Raw genomic sequence first — 18,709 nt, forward strand, 5'->3', positions numbered from 1 at the left:
ATTGCTCATTATGCCAAGTCAAAACACTTCTTTTGAATGGCACCATTGGAAGCGCCTTGAAAATTACTCCTAGAATGCATAAGACAGTAATGGATGATCATCAAAATTTATATAGTCGAATCTTACAAAATAGAGCAAACAGGTCGATTTTGTTCAAAATCTGTCCAATCTCAAATGAAAAAAAAAACAAACAAAAAAGTCGAAGATTTAATATGATTTGGCTGTTCAAATGCTTTTCTCATGAATACTATGCAGCTTATACTGGTTACTTTAATCTAACTTTGCTAGCCAATCTATGAGATTTGATCCTTCCAAATCGTGAGCTTAAAGGCGAAGCTTAACACAAGATACAAGTGTCACACTGTTCCCAATCCCGTTCTTTGAGTATGAGCTTCGACTTCTAGTCATGAAAAGATCGAAGATAGAAAGTCTAAGTGATAGAACACATGATGATGTTACTCAGCTATGAACATCAGCTTGGATCCAAGGCACCACACCAAGCCGAAATAAGATTTTTATCTGTATTGCCAACAATCTTTACAGTTGTTTTGCTCCTCTTAGTTTTGGAACTGTTCTAGTATCGATATTTGACGTTTGCGATATAAGCATACAACTTGTCTAGACTAACCCGGTTGACTAGAGCGCCACTGATCTGATGAAGCTCTTATATTATTCTGAAACTACTCCAATCATGATTTCCATTCGAATGGATCCAAATCGCGATTGACAAGGGATTTTCAATGATGTGTTATCATGCTAACGAACATTGCATATAATAACATTGTTAGCTCCTTTCCCTGGTGCAACTAGCACGCCATAGTTGAGTAACCACACAGTAACGGATACCTATTCTCTCTCTCGACCCATTGTATACAAACTATTTTAACGCCAAAGCATAAAGGCACGAAAACGACTCAAAATGATCATCTGGCGTAAAAAAAAAAAATCAATCACAACAATATTCCCATCTGACAAATGTATCAATAGCCGTCTACACAGACACGCACACAAGGCCCTAAACTGTATATGGAAATGCCGCAGTGCATAAACCACCATCTTTTTGCTGCTTTTTATTATTATTTTAATGAATTCGAATATAAGGGTAGATGCGCATCATGAGTTTTAATGATAAAAAAAAAAAAAGAGTTGGTGGACATCATGACAATGGTACATCTGATTCAATAAAATGCTGATTCATCTCTTCTTGATCACAGTCTGGCAAGTCTCGTCCGTATCGCTTTTCTCCTCGTCGCTGTCTCCTCAATTGACGTGAGAGCATTAAATGCTGTCTTGGATTTGCATGATTATTTTTTTCAGTAGCGTTCTTTGAAGCCGCATGGGAGCTTTGCTCTTGACGCTGTTGGGTTGTCTGACAAGGATTATTTGAGATCCAGTGCAAAAGAGATGTTAGATAGTTTACTTGCTCTGGCCGTTGAACCATTTTGATTTGATATATGGAGAGAGAGAGAGAGAGAGAGGTTGAAAGGAAAAGGCGAAAGAAAAAGGATTTGCGAAAAAAAAAAACGGTCTTTATTTATGTTCATCCAAGCGAAATAGTTGACGATATGAAATTACACTGTTGCTATGGTTGGTTGGGTCCGCAATCACACCACCCAGCATGAGGTCTAGGTGGCGTGTGTGCCCATATTGATTCATGTGCAATGACTGATTTACAGGATGTATTTGCTTTTATCGTCGAGTTCGTACCTACAAATGCTAGCCTCGATCCATTTGTGAGAGATCAAATTTTTGCCTGGGTACTTGCTTCTCAATGCCTCAATGTCTTGATCAAGCTTGCATACTATCAAGTCATCAAAGTCTCCAATTTGTGCTCGTGCAGCCACCAAGTATTTACGATATTCGCCTTTCACATCATCAAGTAAGCCAACCTTGAGATGTCTTAGCAAGTGCCCTTTCTACACAATGCCGACGTGAGTTTATGCGTGTGTCTGTTAATAGATGGATTGCTTTCAATACCTTGTCCAGTTTACTATCTAATGCTTTTTTCGGCGCTCCTGTTCTGCCATATGTTAGATCCCCCCACACCTTGAATCTCTCCTCAGGTTGTATAGAGCCTTTTTCTATACTAATTCTCAACCCTGTATATACATGTCATATAAATCTCTAGTACTTGAGATCTATCCGCTATAAAACACACTTACAAGCTGCGTTAACGATGTGGTAACCACATGCGATTGCCATACGATATTTCTGGGTATTTTTGACCAGACCATTCGTTCCAACTAGCACAAATACCTCATTTTAGATGGATGCATATAAAATTGACTATACCAAGCATTTTACCAGCACTGTCAAAGACAGCATGTGTCACATCAGCAGTAACCCTGTGCTCCAGGCGTGCATCAGGTAGATCAATGTGCTATAGAGCGACATGGAAGAAAGATTAGCGATCTATATGTCTACTAATATCAACCCTATAAAACTTACCTCGATTGGATTTTCAGTCATCTGCAAAATGCGGTATGTAGGTAATTCTGTTGATGGGGATGGGTCTTGATTTGCGTCTGATGCTTCAGGAAGCACTTCCATGTCTCGATCTAGTTGACGCCATTATATATGCTAGACCACATGACAGTGACGACTAGCTTACCTGCGATGGGATTCCCTGATAAATCCATGATTTCGACGGTAGACAAGTCAATGCCATTGATGCGCTCAAACTCCTGTTTTAGTTGCATGAAATTCTCCACAATGCCTTGGTATGGCTCAGCAGGGTTCAATTGCTCTATAGTTGCTTCTTTACTGCAGGTTGGACAATTCCCTTTTTCCCCTATCTCTTTTATAATGCAGTTTTTACAGAACGTATGGCCACACAATGTAGTTGATGCTTCGTTCAGGATGGAAAGACTTTTGTGCGTTTGTGAATAAGAAGCGCATGATTACGTATATCAACAGCTCTTACCAAATGTCACACTCAAGCTCTTTCATGATGCCAGCCAGTATACTGGCTTTGATTTGCGCTGAATCTATTGTCGTCGGGTCCATGATTGTCTATGTATGGTTGTATGAAAAGAGAAAGAAAGAGAAAAAGGATTTTATTCTGTAATTCATGTCAAAATGTAGCACGAGTGCCTGAAAAGGCAGCATTTCTCAGTCACTATTCTCGCTTAAATTTGCTTCTAGTGTGCATGGCATCCCGCATATACGCTGGGAGATCGTCAGAGTCAGTTTGATGCTCTGACCAATTAGCACTAGTAGGCTTAATGCCCAAATCATCTGCTACTGACTCGTCGTAGGCATGGCGAACTAGTTTGTCGTATAGATCAAGAGGCAGGTTTCTACAAAGGGAAACTGTCAGATTCATGATCTCTTTTGCGTTGAGAGGCGGCAATACACGGAGCAGATTGGCGGGACTAGGACTATTCAAGAGATCAGCACGGATCAATGCTAGTTGAGCAATAATGAACAGGATGTTGAGATGAATTCCATAGGCAAACATGTAATCCCACAGCTGTAGCAATTCTGATAATGGTGGAGTACAAGCAGAGAATGTCATGACAGCTATGCGATGGATTTAGATGGCATTTAGTATTCAAAATTGATAGTACACACTTACATGCAAACGCATATGTGCTGGCAGATAGATTCTTTCCTCGCAAATAGCCGTATAGAATGGGATCAAGAGAGCTGAGACAGAGGTCGAGTAACTATCATGCAATGAGCATGTCATAGACACACATAACATGCCTTTCAATACTTACTCGAAGACCGCAATGAACACCTTTCATTGTAGGCAAAACATAGAGTGGACACCAATCATAGATAAACATCGAAAACGAAAAGAAAGCCTCCATCTCGGGCATCGTCATGAGGAAAGGAGCTGCCAGTACATTCATTCCTTGCACATACGATACAGCGTTACGGTTCTGAAAGAAATCCGTGCTAGAGTCATCACTTGTCCATACAAAAGCATTCAGCAAGCGAATCAACATGTCTTCAGACACATGCTCTACAAAATCAGAGTCTGTTGACATGGTGCGAAATGTATCATGTCTGATCTTTTCATCCACAGAACTGGGCCCCATTTCAATCAAGTTGATATAAGTTGATGCTGAGATGCGATTGATTCGGAGCAATAGTTTCCAAACCTTTCCTCTCAACTGTGTGAAGCAAAATCAAGATGGTCAATTTTATTGTATAAGGGATAGAGAACTAGTCGAGTTACCTCTGCTGGACAGGGGCTTGATAGCAGTGTATTTCGTAGAAGCGATAAACTGTTTTCAGCAGACTGAGGTGTGTCATGTTGACGATTCAGGATATCATGAATACTCTCTGAACATTCATAAAAGTCATAGTCATGTTCAAATTGCATAGCAGTTGTAAAAAAAAAAAATAAGAATGGAAGATGGAAGAGGAATAGAAAGAGAATAAAGAAATATGTCGAATCAAGGAGGAAGCCATAAGATAGTGTTGCTCTAGTCACATAAACACGCATATATATATACACTCAATTCATTGTTTGTCGCAACCAGATATGTACATGTACGAACACAGAAAGAGAATCTCACATTTCAACAAGAGCAAAGTCTATAAAATTGGATTGTCTATGCCTTGTTGAAATCTTGCGCCTCTTCCTCGATGACTATCATGGTACTGTCCTCTTCTTCCTCCACCTCCACCACCTCGATGGCCATTATTACTATTCGCATTGTTATAGGGATGATTCTGATATCCTCTCGGTGGTCTATTATGCATGTTATTGGTGGGTATACGGTTTGATTGCTTATAAGACGGTTGCTGCTGAGATGGCTGTTGTTGCTGTTGATCATTGATCCTAGACCAACTATTATTACTATTACTGTTGAAGGCTACCTCAGACATATTGGGCTTCTCTACAAATGGCATCGTATCTTGTCCGATTCGTCTAATTTTACATGTCTTTGTTGTCCCCATGATGAGTTGACCTTTTCGAAGCCTAACATCACTATCAAATAACATGAGTGTCTGCTGAATAATTGCAGTAATGAACATGGCTGACTTACGCTCCTGTAATACGCAGAATATCTCCACCTTGTATGTATTCACCTGCCTCACCCCATACATTCAGGAGAATTGACGCAGTCCTATCCGCTACTAAATACCTATTTATCTGATCCCCATCACGTGTGATAGTCGTATCACCATCTACAAAACATTACCGTATACATTAGCAAAGAGCTTAGAATGATAAACAAAAATGCCTTTTTTTTTTAAAAAATATACCTTTCTGAAGAACTAGCACTTCGCAATCAATGTTTCTGCTCATGGGATGCATGTCTTTGACGAGGTTGAGATGTGATTTCGGATGTGTATGATGCTGCTGTAGTTGTAGTTGCTGATCTAGCGTGGCCATTTAGTATTTAGAAGGGAATTTGATAAACTTGCTTGTAAAGAAAGAAGAACAAGGAGGTTATTGAACTTTTGAAGGCTATTTATACTTTTTTTTTTCTTGTATAAGAGGCGGCAATGTGACGCAAGTTTCATTCGTAAAGGGTCACAAAATGTAGCAGTAGATACAAGAGTCCGGGCACGGTAAGTTGCAATCAGCATGACACAAGCCAAAAGAAGCATTGTTTGTATATGCTTTTGACTAGTCAGAAGGATAATTCATGGTTTTCTTTGACACTTGATTCATCTACATTGGCTCTATTTCATCTAGTAACATCAAGCAATGATACGGCCCATCAAATACTGAAGCACGCTCTTGAAATGAGGGACCAACGTAGCTAATCACAGCATAGGCAATTGGAGATTTGCGTCGCCATAGTACGAAAAACAGCAAAATGGATGACAAGCAGTTGAAAACAGCATGCTTTGCAACAGATTTGAAGAACCACAGCCAATGCCATTGGAATATCGATTTCGAGCTGATGGATTGTAACAAGCTTATTTCTCGACATAGCGCAGTAACTTCTGATTGCAACATTGAGATGGATATATTCGATTTCTGGTCAAAGGGATCCTCGTATAGAGTGTGCGCATAGTCATCCTTGTGATAGTTTTGGGTATAATAGGATGGCTGAGGTGTTGATGGGAATTCAATGGTGGTTGGGGTCGATTGTAATGACGGAAATTGCTCCTGTTGGGTATGATATTGATCATTCGCATCCCAAGCTTCTGCTAATTCAGTGGAACGAAATATGAACAATGAGAACAAGCGGCTGAAGTGTGAGATATAGCTTACTTGCCTTCACAATCATCATCCCCAGCTTCAACGAAATAATTTAATGACTCATTCAAGCTGGTTGCCAGATCAGAGTTGGGATTGTGTTCCAGAAACTGCCACAGGCAAAATTAATCACCAAGTCTAGATGGTTTATCATGGATGAATACCTCTTCCAGTAGCTTCACAAGTGCATGAATATACAATAGTTGAGCCTCAATAGGACATTTGCCCCTCATTCTATTCCACACTCTCCTGTATTTCAGGTTAAATACCTTACTTTCATCGAAAAACTGTGTATCCATACCATTTTTCATGTAACAGTGTCTGTCTTGAATCTGGTCGCTTGAGCGTGCAATCTCCTGCAATCGCCTGTATGTAGAGGCCATATAAATGCATTTTATCTGCTAATGAAGGCTGGAATGGACCGTTTGTTTCGGCTGGTAGTGATCGCACCACTGCCAATGCATGACAAAATCGAATTTGAGTCACATAGAGCGATTCTGAAGGTGTTGCATTTGAAAATGACATTTAGTTTTGAAGAAATGGTGGTATTGGAAGAAGAAGCGCTTTTCTGGACTTTGTAGAAAGCGAAAACATACAATGGTATATTTGTATTCGGGTCACACTTGGTTTAGAGTTAGGGACTCTCATGTAATACAGTACAAAAGAGGCCCAAAGTTGGTCTGTTTCTCAAGGGTTTCCGCCATATAAAATTGCATGAAAGCCTTTCAGATTGATATGGCTCTACTGATACTTGACACGTAAATCACTGTATAAGCTTCAAAATACTATGAATCAGCATCTCCTATGGTAAAGTTGATCGACATCAATAAAGCACTCAAAATTTGAAATGAAAGTACCTAAAACTGAAAATATAGTAATTGAATCAAGCTTTATGCTCTTGCAAGCAGTAGAGCTCTTTTGATTATCAAACGATTTGATAGAGATTATCCGATAGCTTACATTCACTCAATGGTATTTGCTGTGTCTACTACAAGACTCTCTACGTCAGGTATAATTCATTTGACACATCGAGGGGTATTGATCAGTTGTGGATCTAGATTTGATTGAACTGAAACCCATCACTTATTGGTGAACGAAAAGTATAAATAAGTCAAATACTAACGTTGTTCTGATAGCTGACGAATATAACATTTCTAATACTATGATTGAAAAAGGGCCCATCTTTGTCTCTGGAGCAGATGGCGATAAAGGTTATGCTATTGTCAAGAAACTGCTTGATACACCCAACTTACTACGCCTAGATCCTCAACCTGTTTATGCTGGCGTTATCGACACCGAGTCTGAACTATCACAAGAAATGGGTTCTCTGGGAGCCAATGTTTTATATTTGAATGTATTGGAAAACTATGACAAGGCTGTGGACGCACTGAAAAATGCGGCGAAGCTTATTTTGGTGATTGACCCATTGAATAAACGCATGGCACAGGACAATTTGTTCCGATATGGGCAATTGTGAGTACAGGATGACGAATACAATGCTGTTTGATATACTCATCCGACGTATCTGACATATAGGCTAATTGATGCAGCAAAAGCAGCCGATATTCAACACATCATCTTCCTCACACCATTCTCTAAGCTCGATCGTCTCACGCCACCCTCTACAGCATTCACAGCTGAAAAGCAGCCCCCAACGACTTACAGATCCCAGTTCATGCTAGTGCAAACTTACCTCGAGTCCGTATTCAACAGCAATATGACCACAATCCTTTGCTATCCGGGCATCCTTCATCAGCACCTGCTAGTGTTCAAACACTACATTCAGCAGCACAATGCGTTTCCCTTGCCCTACAAGTGCCTCGAAAGCTCCGTTGAATCGTCAAACCTAGACGATATAGCAAGAGCTGCTGCTTACATTGCCCATTCGCCTACCTCTCGACATGGCGATAAGGAATACAAGCTCACTGGTCCTCAAATTCTGACACTGAAAGAGGTGTGCTCCAATGTCCTTCATGGCTTGGGCTGCAGTATCCAAGTGGATACAATGGATGTCTATCACTTGAGAGATATCCTGGTTGAGAGCATGGGAGCTCAGAATCATGCAGATTTCTTGCTGGAGATTTGGGGATTACAAAAGCAGCAGCAGTTGCAGGGACGTCGCCGATTTGAGATCACACGAGATTTGGAGGCATTGACCGGTCAAAGTGGCAAGACGCTGTTGGAGTACATCCGGGATGACAGCGTCTCTAGTCATTTCCGGTCATCCCAAAGGATCGCCCTGTCGTGAAGAGAAAAAAAGAGTTAATATCAAGACTATCCAGTGTATCATATTTCCGTACCTTTTTTTTTTTGTTGCGATGCCAATAAAGTCTTCTATTCCACATATCGATGGTTTTACACTTTGAACATTTGGTTTATAACAAAAAAAAATAAAAGGTTTATTCATTTCTTTTAATCAAAAAAGAAGGTTTGGGTAGGTGAGAAAGTATATAAGATATGTTACAATTTAGAGCTTGGCGGTGGGGTTGACAGCCTTGAAGACGTTGTCGAGCTTCATAGCGAGCATGATTTGACCCTTGATCTTGAGTTTACCGCTCATGTAAGCCTTTTGACCGTTCAACTTGCCAGTAGCCAAATCGACGAAATCAGCGTCCTTCAAGGTCAAGATAGCATCAGCCTTGGTATTACCCTTACCGCGAACAACCTTTCCTTCCTTCTTGACATCGACAGTAAAGACCTCCTCTTTTCCTTCGCTGTTCTTGATGACGAATTGGAAGACACCGTTAACTTGCTTGATCAACTTGGCTCTCTCTTCAGGGGAGAAAGACTCGAAAGCCTTGTTCAAATCAGCGATGAGTTCGGAACTCTTGAATCCAGGGACAACGATATCAGACATGTTTATAGTTTATAGAGGAGGTAATTAATTGAATAATAATAAAAAAAAAGAAGCACACCAAAAAGCAGGAATATTTATAGTGTGCCGAATGATATGAATTTTGTCATCTTGATAGATACAAAAGGAGTGTATCGTCACATGTTGAAAGCAGTAAAATGAAGGACAGAATTATGCCCCCCTCCAAATCACATGTAAGAGAAAATCGCTAGTTGACTGTTGTAGGCTTCATTTTAGACCTTTTTAATCAATTTTTGAGTTGCGTAATATACCAAATTCCATATTTGTTAGCAGCTTCGTTACCTCCATACCCCACCAAACCATCATGCCAGTAGCTGTATCACATGAATTTGAACAGGCGCGTGTGATTTCCCACTGAATGAGAAATTACCACTGTCAATTGATATGACTAGTGTGTATATGTGTTGATTCAAGAAATAAATAAGCGTTTTCATGCACAATTTCTCAGTGTACTCCGGTGTTGATGTTTTTGTAGTAAAACAGATGATGGCATCTATATATAATACACTTGGATGTCATGATCTCCAGACAAGGCATGGAGTTTAGCTTTCAAATACCGGCTTGCGCATGTATCTGTGATCCAGGCACAATTTCATTGTCATGTGTGAGTGCGTTTCTTTATGGCAAAGTTATTTGATCTAATGTGTGTTCTGGTGGCTACATAATAACTTACTGTATAAACCCACTTGATAAAAAGTCAGCATTCGCGATGACAGATGCTATACGTGGCGTAAAAGCCCAGCACTGTCCGATGAGAGAGTTGGCCATTCAAATTTCTCTGAAAAATCCGTGTACGATTTAGCAAGAGAAGGATCAAGCAGCGTTTATGTATAAGGAAAAAATCAAGCATTGTGAGGTTGCCATAAAGTTTGATCCTAGAAGAAACTGTGTGCTTGAATAGTTTGATCCATCAGTAAGATTCCTGTTGCACTTTTGGTCTTTTATAGGTATACCATCATCCGGGAATATTGCTCTCATAAGGTATTATATCAGCACGGGTGTGCAGATCCCTTTCCTCTTTTGAAGCCGTTATAATCAACGTGTTTTTTTACAGTGAGTTTGCTTTGCATTGCCATTCTCATTTGGCATCTTAGATCATCTGAGAGAAAATGATTCATTTTAACCTTGAAATAACTACAAGCTCGTCTGCTCTATCTAATATATACAAACAGCAAATTCGGGGTTTCATTTCCATTGTAAATAAACTCTATAAAGCAGTATAGAACCAAATTTGACAGCTTTCAAGCCTCCATATCTTGACATATAGATTTTCCTGAGTCACCAGAATGACGCCAAACAATTGTACTTGAGTAGTAGTAACTTCCTGACGCCTTTGCTCAACTTTTTGAGGACCCAAAAAAAACATGGCCAAATATCAACCAAAAAAAGCATGAGGTACCCCTCATGGTTTTCATTGAAATTTAAACGATCCCGTTTTTCACCTCCAAAATGAAGACTTTCACTATGGTACATATCAAATCAAAATGTTGCTATCGATCCAAAGCAACCTCTGAAACCACTTTTATGAGGTTTTCTTATGCAAAATATAGCTATTTTCGCTAAAAACCTCATTTCGAATTTTATTAAATTGCTCAGTAATTCCAGCCAAAACACTTATTACAGTTAGAACCATTGGAAGCGCCTTGAAAAGTGCTCCAAGAATGTATTAGGAAGCGTAGGGTGGTCATTACAGTGTATATAGTCAGATATCACAGAATAGATTAAAGAAGTCGAAAAAAGGCGAGATCTGTCCAATCTTGAGCAGAAAAAAAAATAAGCTGAGGTTGAATTAATTTTGGCGGCGGCATTGCTGCTGGCTGACCTAAATGCCTTTCTGTTGATGACAATGATAATTGCGATGCTGATTAAATGGGGATCAAGGAATTGAAAGGTCAATTGAATAGCCCAAATGCTTTTTTGGAAACTTTGCCTCACAAAGATGTCTTTTGCAATGACAATATCTCAAAAAAGTCGCTGTAGATCTTACACCTATCCTGTATTTACTTATGACCAGTTTTATGTCGCCATCTTATTAAGAACATCAGCAGCAGTGAATGATATGACAATTCTATTATCAGAAACTGACGATTGCGATGTACAAATGCTGCATAAAACTTGAATTTTCTTTCATATTGTCCCAATAATAGGCATTGTTTGGTATCAATCAATGGACCAAACTGTGCATGAGTGCCAAAAAGTGGCTTGCACATTGAATCCAAACTGCTATATCACTCTATTGCCATGATGTATTCTTAATTTCTATATATAAAGTGATGTGAATAAGGGCACATTTAAATGACATGCATTAGCCCCCCAGGTTCTGTTTAAAAGCAGCTCTCATGAAAAAGTGTGCTCGCATTGGAATCAGTATACTACACAATATTGCTGCGTTTGGCTATTCGCAGCTAAATAGATAACTTGCAACAATTACATTATTCATATTTAAAATACACACAAAATTAGTTCGGCCAGGCTTTAGTATTGTTTAATTCGCAATCCTTTTCTTTTTAGCTTCAAAAACGCCAATTGCCTTCATCAGAAATGCCAGCAGCCACCAAAATCATCTTAATATCCGACATGAATAAATGGCTAATTTTTGATTGAATTGCGACTTGCTCGGTCTATTTTGCCAGATTCGACTATAAAAATATGATTATCGTCTCATGCTTCTTTAAGCTTTCCTGGAGTGCTTTTCAAGGCGCATCCAATGGTACCAAGTAAGATAGATGTTTCGAATAAACCTATTGAATAATTTACGAAAATATGAAAAGAGGTTTTTGGCCAAAATGTTGAAATTTGACATATCAAAGTCCCACAGAGATGATTTTAGGGGTTACGTTAGATCGATAGAAACACTTTGATTCAAGATATACCATAGCAAAAGTCTTCGTTATCAAGGTAAAAAACGCGATCGTTTGATTTTCGATGAAAACCATGAGGTATCCCTCATGCTTTCTGGTCGAATTTTGTCCATGTTTTTTTTGATCCCAAAAAGTTGAGCAAAGGTGTCAGGAAGTAAGTGCTAGACGAGAGCAATAGTTTGGTGCTATTCTGACAATCTAAAACGGCCTTAAACGCGAGAAAACGCGACCTAAGTTCACTTAGATTTTGCGGTATCAGGGGCACTAAGGACTAAAAAGGGGCAATGCCAGTATGCTGCTTGCCCGTATACGCAGTAGCTACGTATACATGGATGTAGAACATCACATAAGAATCAGATCCACAGATAATATGAAACGTTCTCATGTACAAGTGGAGGGTCAAAATGAAAGTAGCAATGTTTTGATAAGATACGCAAGGGCAAACGGCAGCGCGAGTTAGTTATAGATGTACGCAGTCGTTTGGTGCTATTCTGGTTGTCTAAAACGGCTTCTAACGCGAACAGCCACGACTCAAATGCATCAAAATTTTGCTACAGTATATTCTGCATATTTTTGATTAGAGAGAGGTACTATTAGTACGTTATCTGCCAGTTTATAGCTTGTTCCCATAGGTACGGTCAGGGAGCGTTACAGAAGAGCCAAATCAACGGCTTTAGGTTGTTTTTTAAAGGGCTTTCAGGTAATAGTGGAAGGTCAGAAAGTCAAGCTTAGCAGATATTGGTAGAATGGTAGCCATCCACAGAGATCTTTCAATCGGATTGTGCAGAGCTGATTCAGAACACGGTGTCATTTTGAGATGTGCAGCATATACCCACATAAGCCTATCCTGTATATAAACATATATGCTGATGGATAAGTATAGCGCTGGTTGCATACAAAAGAATACACCATGCTTGCTAATCTTTTTAAGATGCCATTGTTCCATAAGCAGAAAGATGGTAGCAGCGTTTATACATGAACATATTCAGGAACAGCTCTGCCTTTATTATGTGTTCAATTACATACTGAAACCAATGCTGGCCAACCAATAGGTTATTCTAACCAAAGTCAAGTATAGCTGCGACCCACATCTTAAAAACGACATACGCGCGCTGCTGATGAGCATTAATATCATAGAATCATGTTGCATAAACCCATCGGAAAATTTTAGCCCATCATTACCTCCGCTAGAATAAGCATGCCCTGTGAATTATCATCTCCATACAAACCCTTCCTATACAGTATATTGAAAATAAACAGGCGAGAGTGCTTTCTGATCTAAACACTATAGACCCCGTCAATGTTTTGATTATAAATCAGACGTAAGCTTCTGCCAATATCTATGTCATTCCTTTCATTTCCAATATATGGCCCGTGTTACGTAATCCTATTCAAAGCAAAGGAAATCAGAATTGTTACCTAGGAGATCTTCTTGGGATTCTTTTCTCTTACGCCTCAAAATACAGATTATAACAAGATCATACCTGGTACGCCATCATTTTACATATTTTATTAAATCCGTGGTGGCCAAGTTGAATGGAGCTTGGAATCGAGTCATTCCCTGTTCCTGAATCACAATTCATTTTAAATTTTTGTGGTCAATTAAATAGTCTGATGGCGATAAGAAATCACAATGTTAGGAAGAATGATAGCGCAAGAGTGTCTCTTTTCAACGCCAAAACGAGACTAGAGGATTTTGGGTGTAAGCAAGCTTCTGATTAGATTCACAAAAAAAAAAAAAAAGATTCACTGGTAATACACACCTATAAAAATACAAGAATACAGCCTATAAACGATTTGGGTATACACATGTACCACAAAGATGTTTTGCATAATGAAAATGAGGCGTCAATAAAATTAAAACCGCCTTCAACGTAAACACTTACCAAGATGTTTGTCAGCGATTACAAAGAAAATTTAGACTCGTAAATTCATTCATTTTGATAGACGAGATTGCTTTTCTGTTGATGACTAACTATACCGTAAACATTTGTCAACCAAAATGAAATCATCGATTCTCCCTAGGATACTGTCAAGATTCGATCAGATACAGCGAATGTGCTATAAAACAGGATACAGAGAAGTTTGTTGAGTAGATGTATACAACATCCAATTGAATATTTTAAAAGCATGCATGCTACTCAACCTTATTGCTCAGTGGCCATCTAGGTCCAACCTCCCCAACATACGCACATCGCGCATTACATTTCTTTAGTAAGAGCTGATATGTTAGTGATGGCTCAAACTTGTGGTTGATCATGATCGATTTTTTCGACGGCATGGACGAAAAAAAACAAGGTACATGGCACAAAAAGACCAGACTCGTCTCTGTAAAGAAAAGGGGCGCTTGGACTTGAGCAATGTGAAACGTAAAGACAAACCTTAAATGCAGTGGAAAACGTGCGTGTATGGAGATCAAGCTACAGTACATTTACATCACATAGCGTACAAACGATAAACCAGAACAACATGGCACCTATTTCCTAATAAAGATGCCGAAATTATTACTGTAAAAAGCATATTTCGATCAAGTTGAGTAAAGCATGGCGACGGATCCGTCAAGACAATCTTTATATAAATAGAGGACCAAATTCCATCCAAAAGAGCTTTTGTTTTTCTGTACTCTACCTCTTACATCTTCAAAACACATCGTCAAAATGCGTTTCTCTCTCACTACTGCCCTTGTTGGTGCCGCTGCCTTGATCTCTTCTGTCTCTGCTGACTTTTACAACCGTCTTAACGTTGATGATGCTGCCTTTTTGTTTGTTGATCATCAAACTGGTCTCTTGAACTTGGTCGGTGACTACAATCCCGATACCTACTTGAACAACGTTATGGGTCTTGCCGAATCTGCAAAGTACTTCAAGTCTCCTGTCGTCCTCACCACCTCTCGTGAAGACGGCCCTAACGGTGTCTTGCTCCCTGAGCTCAAGGCTTTGTTCCCTAACTCTAGCTATGTTGCCAGACCTGGTCAAATCAACGCTTGGGATTCTGAGGAATTCCGTGCTGTAAGTTACTTTGTGCGATATCAACGCATATCGAAACTAACCATCATCTCATACATAGGCTGTCAAGAAGACTGGCAAGAAGCAATTGATTATCTCAGGTATTGTTACTGATGTGTGTGTTACCTTCGTTGCTCTCTCTGCAAAGAAGGCTGGTTATGAAGTCTTTGTTGTTACCGATGCCTCCGGTACCTTCACTGAAGCTGTGCGTGATGCTTCTTGGTTGAGAATGCAACAAGGTGGTATTCAACTCATGAACTGGTTCGGTGTTGCTTGTGAATTGGGTCGTGATTGGCGCAAGGATATTGAGGGTATGGCTGCTTTGTTCGCTAAGCGTTTGCCTTCTTACGCTCACATCATGGATTCTTTCGCCGGTGCTCAAGCTGCTGCTTTAGCTGCTGCCAAGAAGAACTAGAGTACTGCTTCTATACATAATACGCCGTAAACATATTTATTCATATCATCTATAGCTTTATTTTCAAGTAAAAATAAAGCATATTCTCTATTACATTAAGCATTGCTACTATTGATATCTTGACACGGGTCTTCTGATTCTACTTGATTTTCTTCGATTGTAGTTTTCATCATTCACAGGCTCATTTTCATCGTGTCTCTTTCTCTTCTTGTGAGGACCAAGATCATGCTTGTACTTTGGTTGTGGTAGCGCTGCTCTGGTTTCAAAGAAGCTTCCTTTGACCAAGATCTGATTTACACCACCATCTTCATTTTGTATTAATAAGTGTTTTGTCATCGCATGAATTTGTGCTACATACTTGGAACAGGTCGATATCTGACGTGTGTGATGGGGCCATTGTAGATACAAGGCAAGCAGTTGTAGCTATTGGGTAATACATTACTTTCAGTAACCAAGTTTTTCCACTCGGCATTGACTAGTGGATTTGAGTCTACATTGTCTCTATCCTATAATACAACAGATCAGTACAATTTGATCTGGTCAGCAAGTCAAATTAAGGTTTACTTGGGGAGCAGTAATACAGCAGCCTTCAAGAATCACCTTTTCTGGGGCATTGCCAATGAAATGTACAGTGTCAACAGCAATTCTATCGATTTCAGCTTCTCCAGCCAGCTTGATGACGGTAAATTCACGTTCCTCATCTTGTCCACCTCGAACACGAGGGCTGATCCAGCCGTCTTGGCTATAAAGAGACACAATGTTAGTGTACCTATTGATTCAAACAGTGATTGAATTCACCTTGAAACTTTGCGATTGATGATGAGATTGGGGAATTCTCCTCTAACAATGCTGTCTGGCTTCTGGACAATTTCAGCACCCATTTTACTGGACGCCATGTTGACCTCCATGTTGCCCACATTGGTAGGTCTGGGAATATCGCCATAACAACGAAGTCGTGCCTAACAGAGAGACTGAATATCAGTACATGTGCGAGTACAAGACACAATTTATACTTACAACACCACCTCCAGGAGTAACAGTGAAATGAACATGAGTGTGCCTTTCCGTGTTGTTCATCACTTGAAAGAAATTATGAGCATTCGGCACCAGGGGTACATGATCAACCAAAACTGTCCACTATGAATATTCATTGAATAAATCAACACACTTTTTTCGGTGCAAAAAAAAAAAAAAAGGAGCTTACATCTGTAGTTCGTCTTCTCGAATTACCATGAACACTGGCATGAAGAGGAGCACATTGAGTATATCCAGTACAGTCAATGTCGATACCTGTGATGGTTCCAGGGACACCCAGTCTAATAGTGGCACTGTGATCAAGTGTGAGTGTACAACATTCTAATCATGATTCTAGACTGAACTCACTATCCTGACTCTTCATGACGCTTGACAAGCCAACCATCTCTAAATTCATCTAAAACCAATAGTAAAATAACTATTCCATTCATCGTTCTACGCAACCTAATCTACATACCTTCTTCATTAGGCTGCCTAGTTGTATGAGATGGAATAGCTACTGTCTTGATCAAATTGGAAGCAGCGCCATAAGTTTCATCAGATGACATGATAACTACGGAATCCTGGTAATCAGCAACCAAATCAATCTTGTGTGCAAAAGGTGTCTGATCCAAACGAATAGCATCAGGCAAATGGCGAGACCAGATGGAAAGACCCTCTTCAGCTGGAGCTGGAGCTGACACTGGTTGTTGCTCTGGCTCTGTGTCCTCGCTGCTTTCTTCTTGTTCTTCGTGTTGTTCCGCTGGTCGCTGCTGCTCAAGCTCACACTCAATTTCTTGCTGCTGTTGCTCTTGAGATTGCAATAGCTCTGTTTCTTGACTGTTCACTCTGATGCTATCCAAGCTTCCTTGTTGATTGGCTTCTGTAGTGTTGTTGCTGCTACTGTCATCGGCATCATTGGAACTACTTTCATCAAAAATGCCATTAGGTAAATGATGGCCCAAATTGGAACCATAAGACAGTTGATTCTCCAAATTGGATATTTGATTGCCCAAATTGACTCCAGAATCCAATTCTTCTTCATGGTCACTGTTTGTGTAGCTGCTGTCCACAATATTCCTAATGCTCATCATGTCGCGAGAGCCGTTAGGGGTTTCAACGCTACTAGCATCATCAGAAAGGGGAAAAGAGTTGAGTGTTCCGTTCATTGTATGTGTGTTTTGTTTAGAGATAGAGTAATTGCAGTATTCCAGTGCATAGACTGGTTATATTTATATGATACAGGTCTCTTTTACTTCATTATAGGACACCTTTGTGTGCTGTTCCATTATGCGACATCAAGGCAACCTCACTCTGGAGCACCATGACTACAATCAGGGCCAATCATTGTGTGGCATCCAAGTTCATTGAGGCGGCATTGAATCTTGCACACACTCACACACATAGACACACATAGACAAGGTGTCTTTCTTTTTTTGTCCCTTTATCTCTCCTCGTTTTTTTTTTTTTTTTTTTACACAAAAAAGCAAAACAACCAAAGCCAAAAACAACACAATATAATGAGTGATCTACCACCAAGACCATCCATGCAGTCATCTGTTTACAGCGAGCAACGCATCACTCGTGCCAAGAGTATCCTCGAAAAGAATCTCAACAAGAGTAAAGGCGCCGAAGTAAGTGTCCATGATGTGCGTTCACGCGCTATACTAGGTGCTTATAGTGATGCTGCCTAGGTGAGTTTAAGTGCGCAAACATTCCTGTTCTCAGAAATGCTGCAGTATGCTCAGAAACGAGTCAATGGTATTCAAGATCTAGAGAGAAAGTAGGTGATCACACTGAAAGCTGCTCTAGAGGATGATTAACCACAAGAATGTGTGCAGATTGAATGAATTTGGATATCGTGTTGGGTCTCGTGTACTGGAACTGCTGGCTTGGAGAGAAAAGAGCGCCAAGAGAGAGATCAAGGTGATCCATGTTTTGTACTTTATTCATAGCACAGTGTGGAAGGCATTATTTGGAAAGCAGGCAGATTCGCTGGAAAAAAGCACAGAGAACGAAGACGAATGTGAGCTGGGATCTGCGAGGATGCTGTGCTGACATCTGACCATGATTTGTAGATATGATTTCTGATAATGAGCCAGTGCTTACACGATATATATCCGTGCCAAAGGAACTCTCACAGCTCAATTGCAATGCATTTGTGGCTGGCATTGTGGAAGCAGTGTTGGACGGGTGTCAATTCGTAAGTGTTCTTTCTGCATAAGCACCGGACGCAAATTCACTCACTCACTGAACAGCCTGCTCGTGTCACTGCTCACACAGTGCCTCAAGATGGATTTCCTCAACGCACAACAATTTTGATTAAATTAGACCAAGAGGTGCTGGAGAGAGAAGAGCTGTTAAAATAAA

General features: G+C 40.0%; 8 protein-coding genes across 8 annotated transcripts; 3 read left to right on the forward strand and 5 right to left on the reverse strand.

Annotated features, from left to right (window-relative positions):
- Window positions 1-1,670: 1,670 nt before the first annotated feature.
- ATC70_008677 (uncharacterized protein) lies at window positions 1,671-3,006 on the reverse strand (the record flags this gene model as incomplete). Its single annotated transcript, XM_064827923.1, has 7 exons — window positions 1,671-1,916; window positions 1,978-2,099; window positions 2,163-2,243; window positions 2,305-2,380; window positions 2,449-2,558; window positions 2,612-2,868; window positions 2,924-3,006. The coding sequence occupies 7 exons, from the start codon at window positions 3,004-3,006 to the stop codon at window positions 1,671-1,673; spliced, it is 975 nt and encodes a 324-aa protein (XP_064685125.1).
- Window positions 3,007-3,118: 112 nt separating this feature from the next.
- On the reverse strand, window positions 3,119-4,333 carry ATC70_008678 (uncharacterized protein; the record flags this gene model as incomplete). The annotated part of the gene is made up of 4 exons (XM_064827924.1): window positions 3,119-3,522; window positions 3,578-3,668; window positions 3,723-4,121; window positions 4,187-4,333. 4 exons carry the CDS (start codon window positions 4,331-4,333, stop codon window positions 3,119-3,121), a joined length of 1,041 nt encoding a protein of 346 aa, XP_064685126.1.
- A 215-nt stretch (window positions 4,334-4,548) lies between these two features.
- ATC70_008679 (uncharacterized protein) lies at window positions 4,549-5,353 on the reverse strand (the record flags this gene model as incomplete). Its single annotated transcript, XM_064827925.1, has 3 exons — window positions 4,549-4,945; window positions 5,004-5,145; window positions 5,224-5,353. The coding sequence occupies 3 exons, from the start codon at window positions 5,351-5,353 to the stop codon at window positions 4,549-4,551; spliced, it is 669 nt and encodes a 222-aa protein (XP_064685127.1).
- A 1,978-nt stretch (window positions 5,354-7,331) lies between these two features.
- PST1_3 (protoplasts-secreted) lies at window positions 7,332-8,417 on the forward strand (the record flags this gene model as incomplete). Its single annotated transcript, XM_064827926.1, has 2 exons — window positions 7,332-7,642; window positions 7,706-8,417. The coding sequence occupies 2 exons, from the start codon at window positions 7,332-7,334 to the stop codon at window positions 8,415-8,417; spliced, it is 1,023 nt and encodes a 340-aa protein (XP_064685128.1).
- A 219-nt stretch (window positions 8,418-8,636) lies between these two features.
- ATC70_008681 (uncharacterized protein) lies at window positions 8,637-9,026 on the reverse strand (the record flags this gene model as incomplete). Its single annotated transcript, XM_064827927.1, has 1 exon — window positions 8,637-9,026. The coding sequence occupies one exon, from the start codon at window positions 9,024-9,026 to the stop codon at window positions 8,637-8,639; it is 390 nt and encodes a 129-aa protein (XP_064685129.1).
- A 5,536-nt stretch (window positions 9,027-14,562) lies between these two features.
- ATC70_008682 (uncharacterized protein) lies at window positions 14,563-15,325 on the forward strand (the record flags this gene model as incomplete). The annotated part of the gene is made up of 2 exons (XM_064827928.1): window positions 14,563-14,913; window positions 14,972-15,325. The coding sequence occupies 2 exons, from the start codon at window positions 14,563-14,565 to the stop codon at window positions 15,323-15,325; spliced, it is 705 nt and encodes a 234-aa protein (XP_064685130.1).
- A 108-nt stretch (window positions 15,326-15,433) lies between these two features.
- ATC70_008683 (uncharacterized protein) lies at window positions 15,434-17,508 on the reverse strand (the record flags this gene model as incomplete). The annotated part of the gene is made up of 8 exons (XM_064827929.1): window positions 15,434-15,630; window positions 15,684-15,831; window positions 15,890-16,067; window positions 16,124-16,284; window positions 16,343-16,462; window positions 16,530-16,653; window positions 16,709-16,757; window positions 16,818-17,508. The coding sequence occupies 8 exons, from the start codon at window positions 17,506-17,508 to the stop codon at window positions 15,434-15,436; spliced, it is 1,668 nt and encodes a 555-aa protein (XP_064685131.1).
- A 351-nt stretch (window positions 17,509-17,859) lies between these two features.
- Window positions 17,860-18,708, forward strand: ATC70_008684 (uncharacterized protein; the record flags this gene model as incomplete). The annotated part of the gene is made up of 5 exons (XM_064827930.1): window positions 17,860-17,973; window positions 18,034-18,122; window positions 18,181-18,365; window positions 18,418-18,542; window positions 18,598-18,708. The coding sequence occupies 5 exons, from the start codon at window positions 17,860-17,862 to the stop codon at window positions 18,706-18,708; spliced, it is 624 nt and encodes a 207-aa protein (XP_064685132.1).
- Between the last annotated feature and the right edge of the window lies 1 nt (window position 18,709).

The sequence above is a fragment of the Mucor velutinosus genome (genome assembly GCF_035048745.1).
Source record: "Mucor velutinosus strain NIH1002 chromosome Unknown tig00001563, whole genome shotgun sequence".
Lineage (NCBI taxonomy): Eukaryota > Fungi > Mucoromycota > Mucoromycetes > Mucorales > Mucoraceae > Mucor > Mucor velutinosus.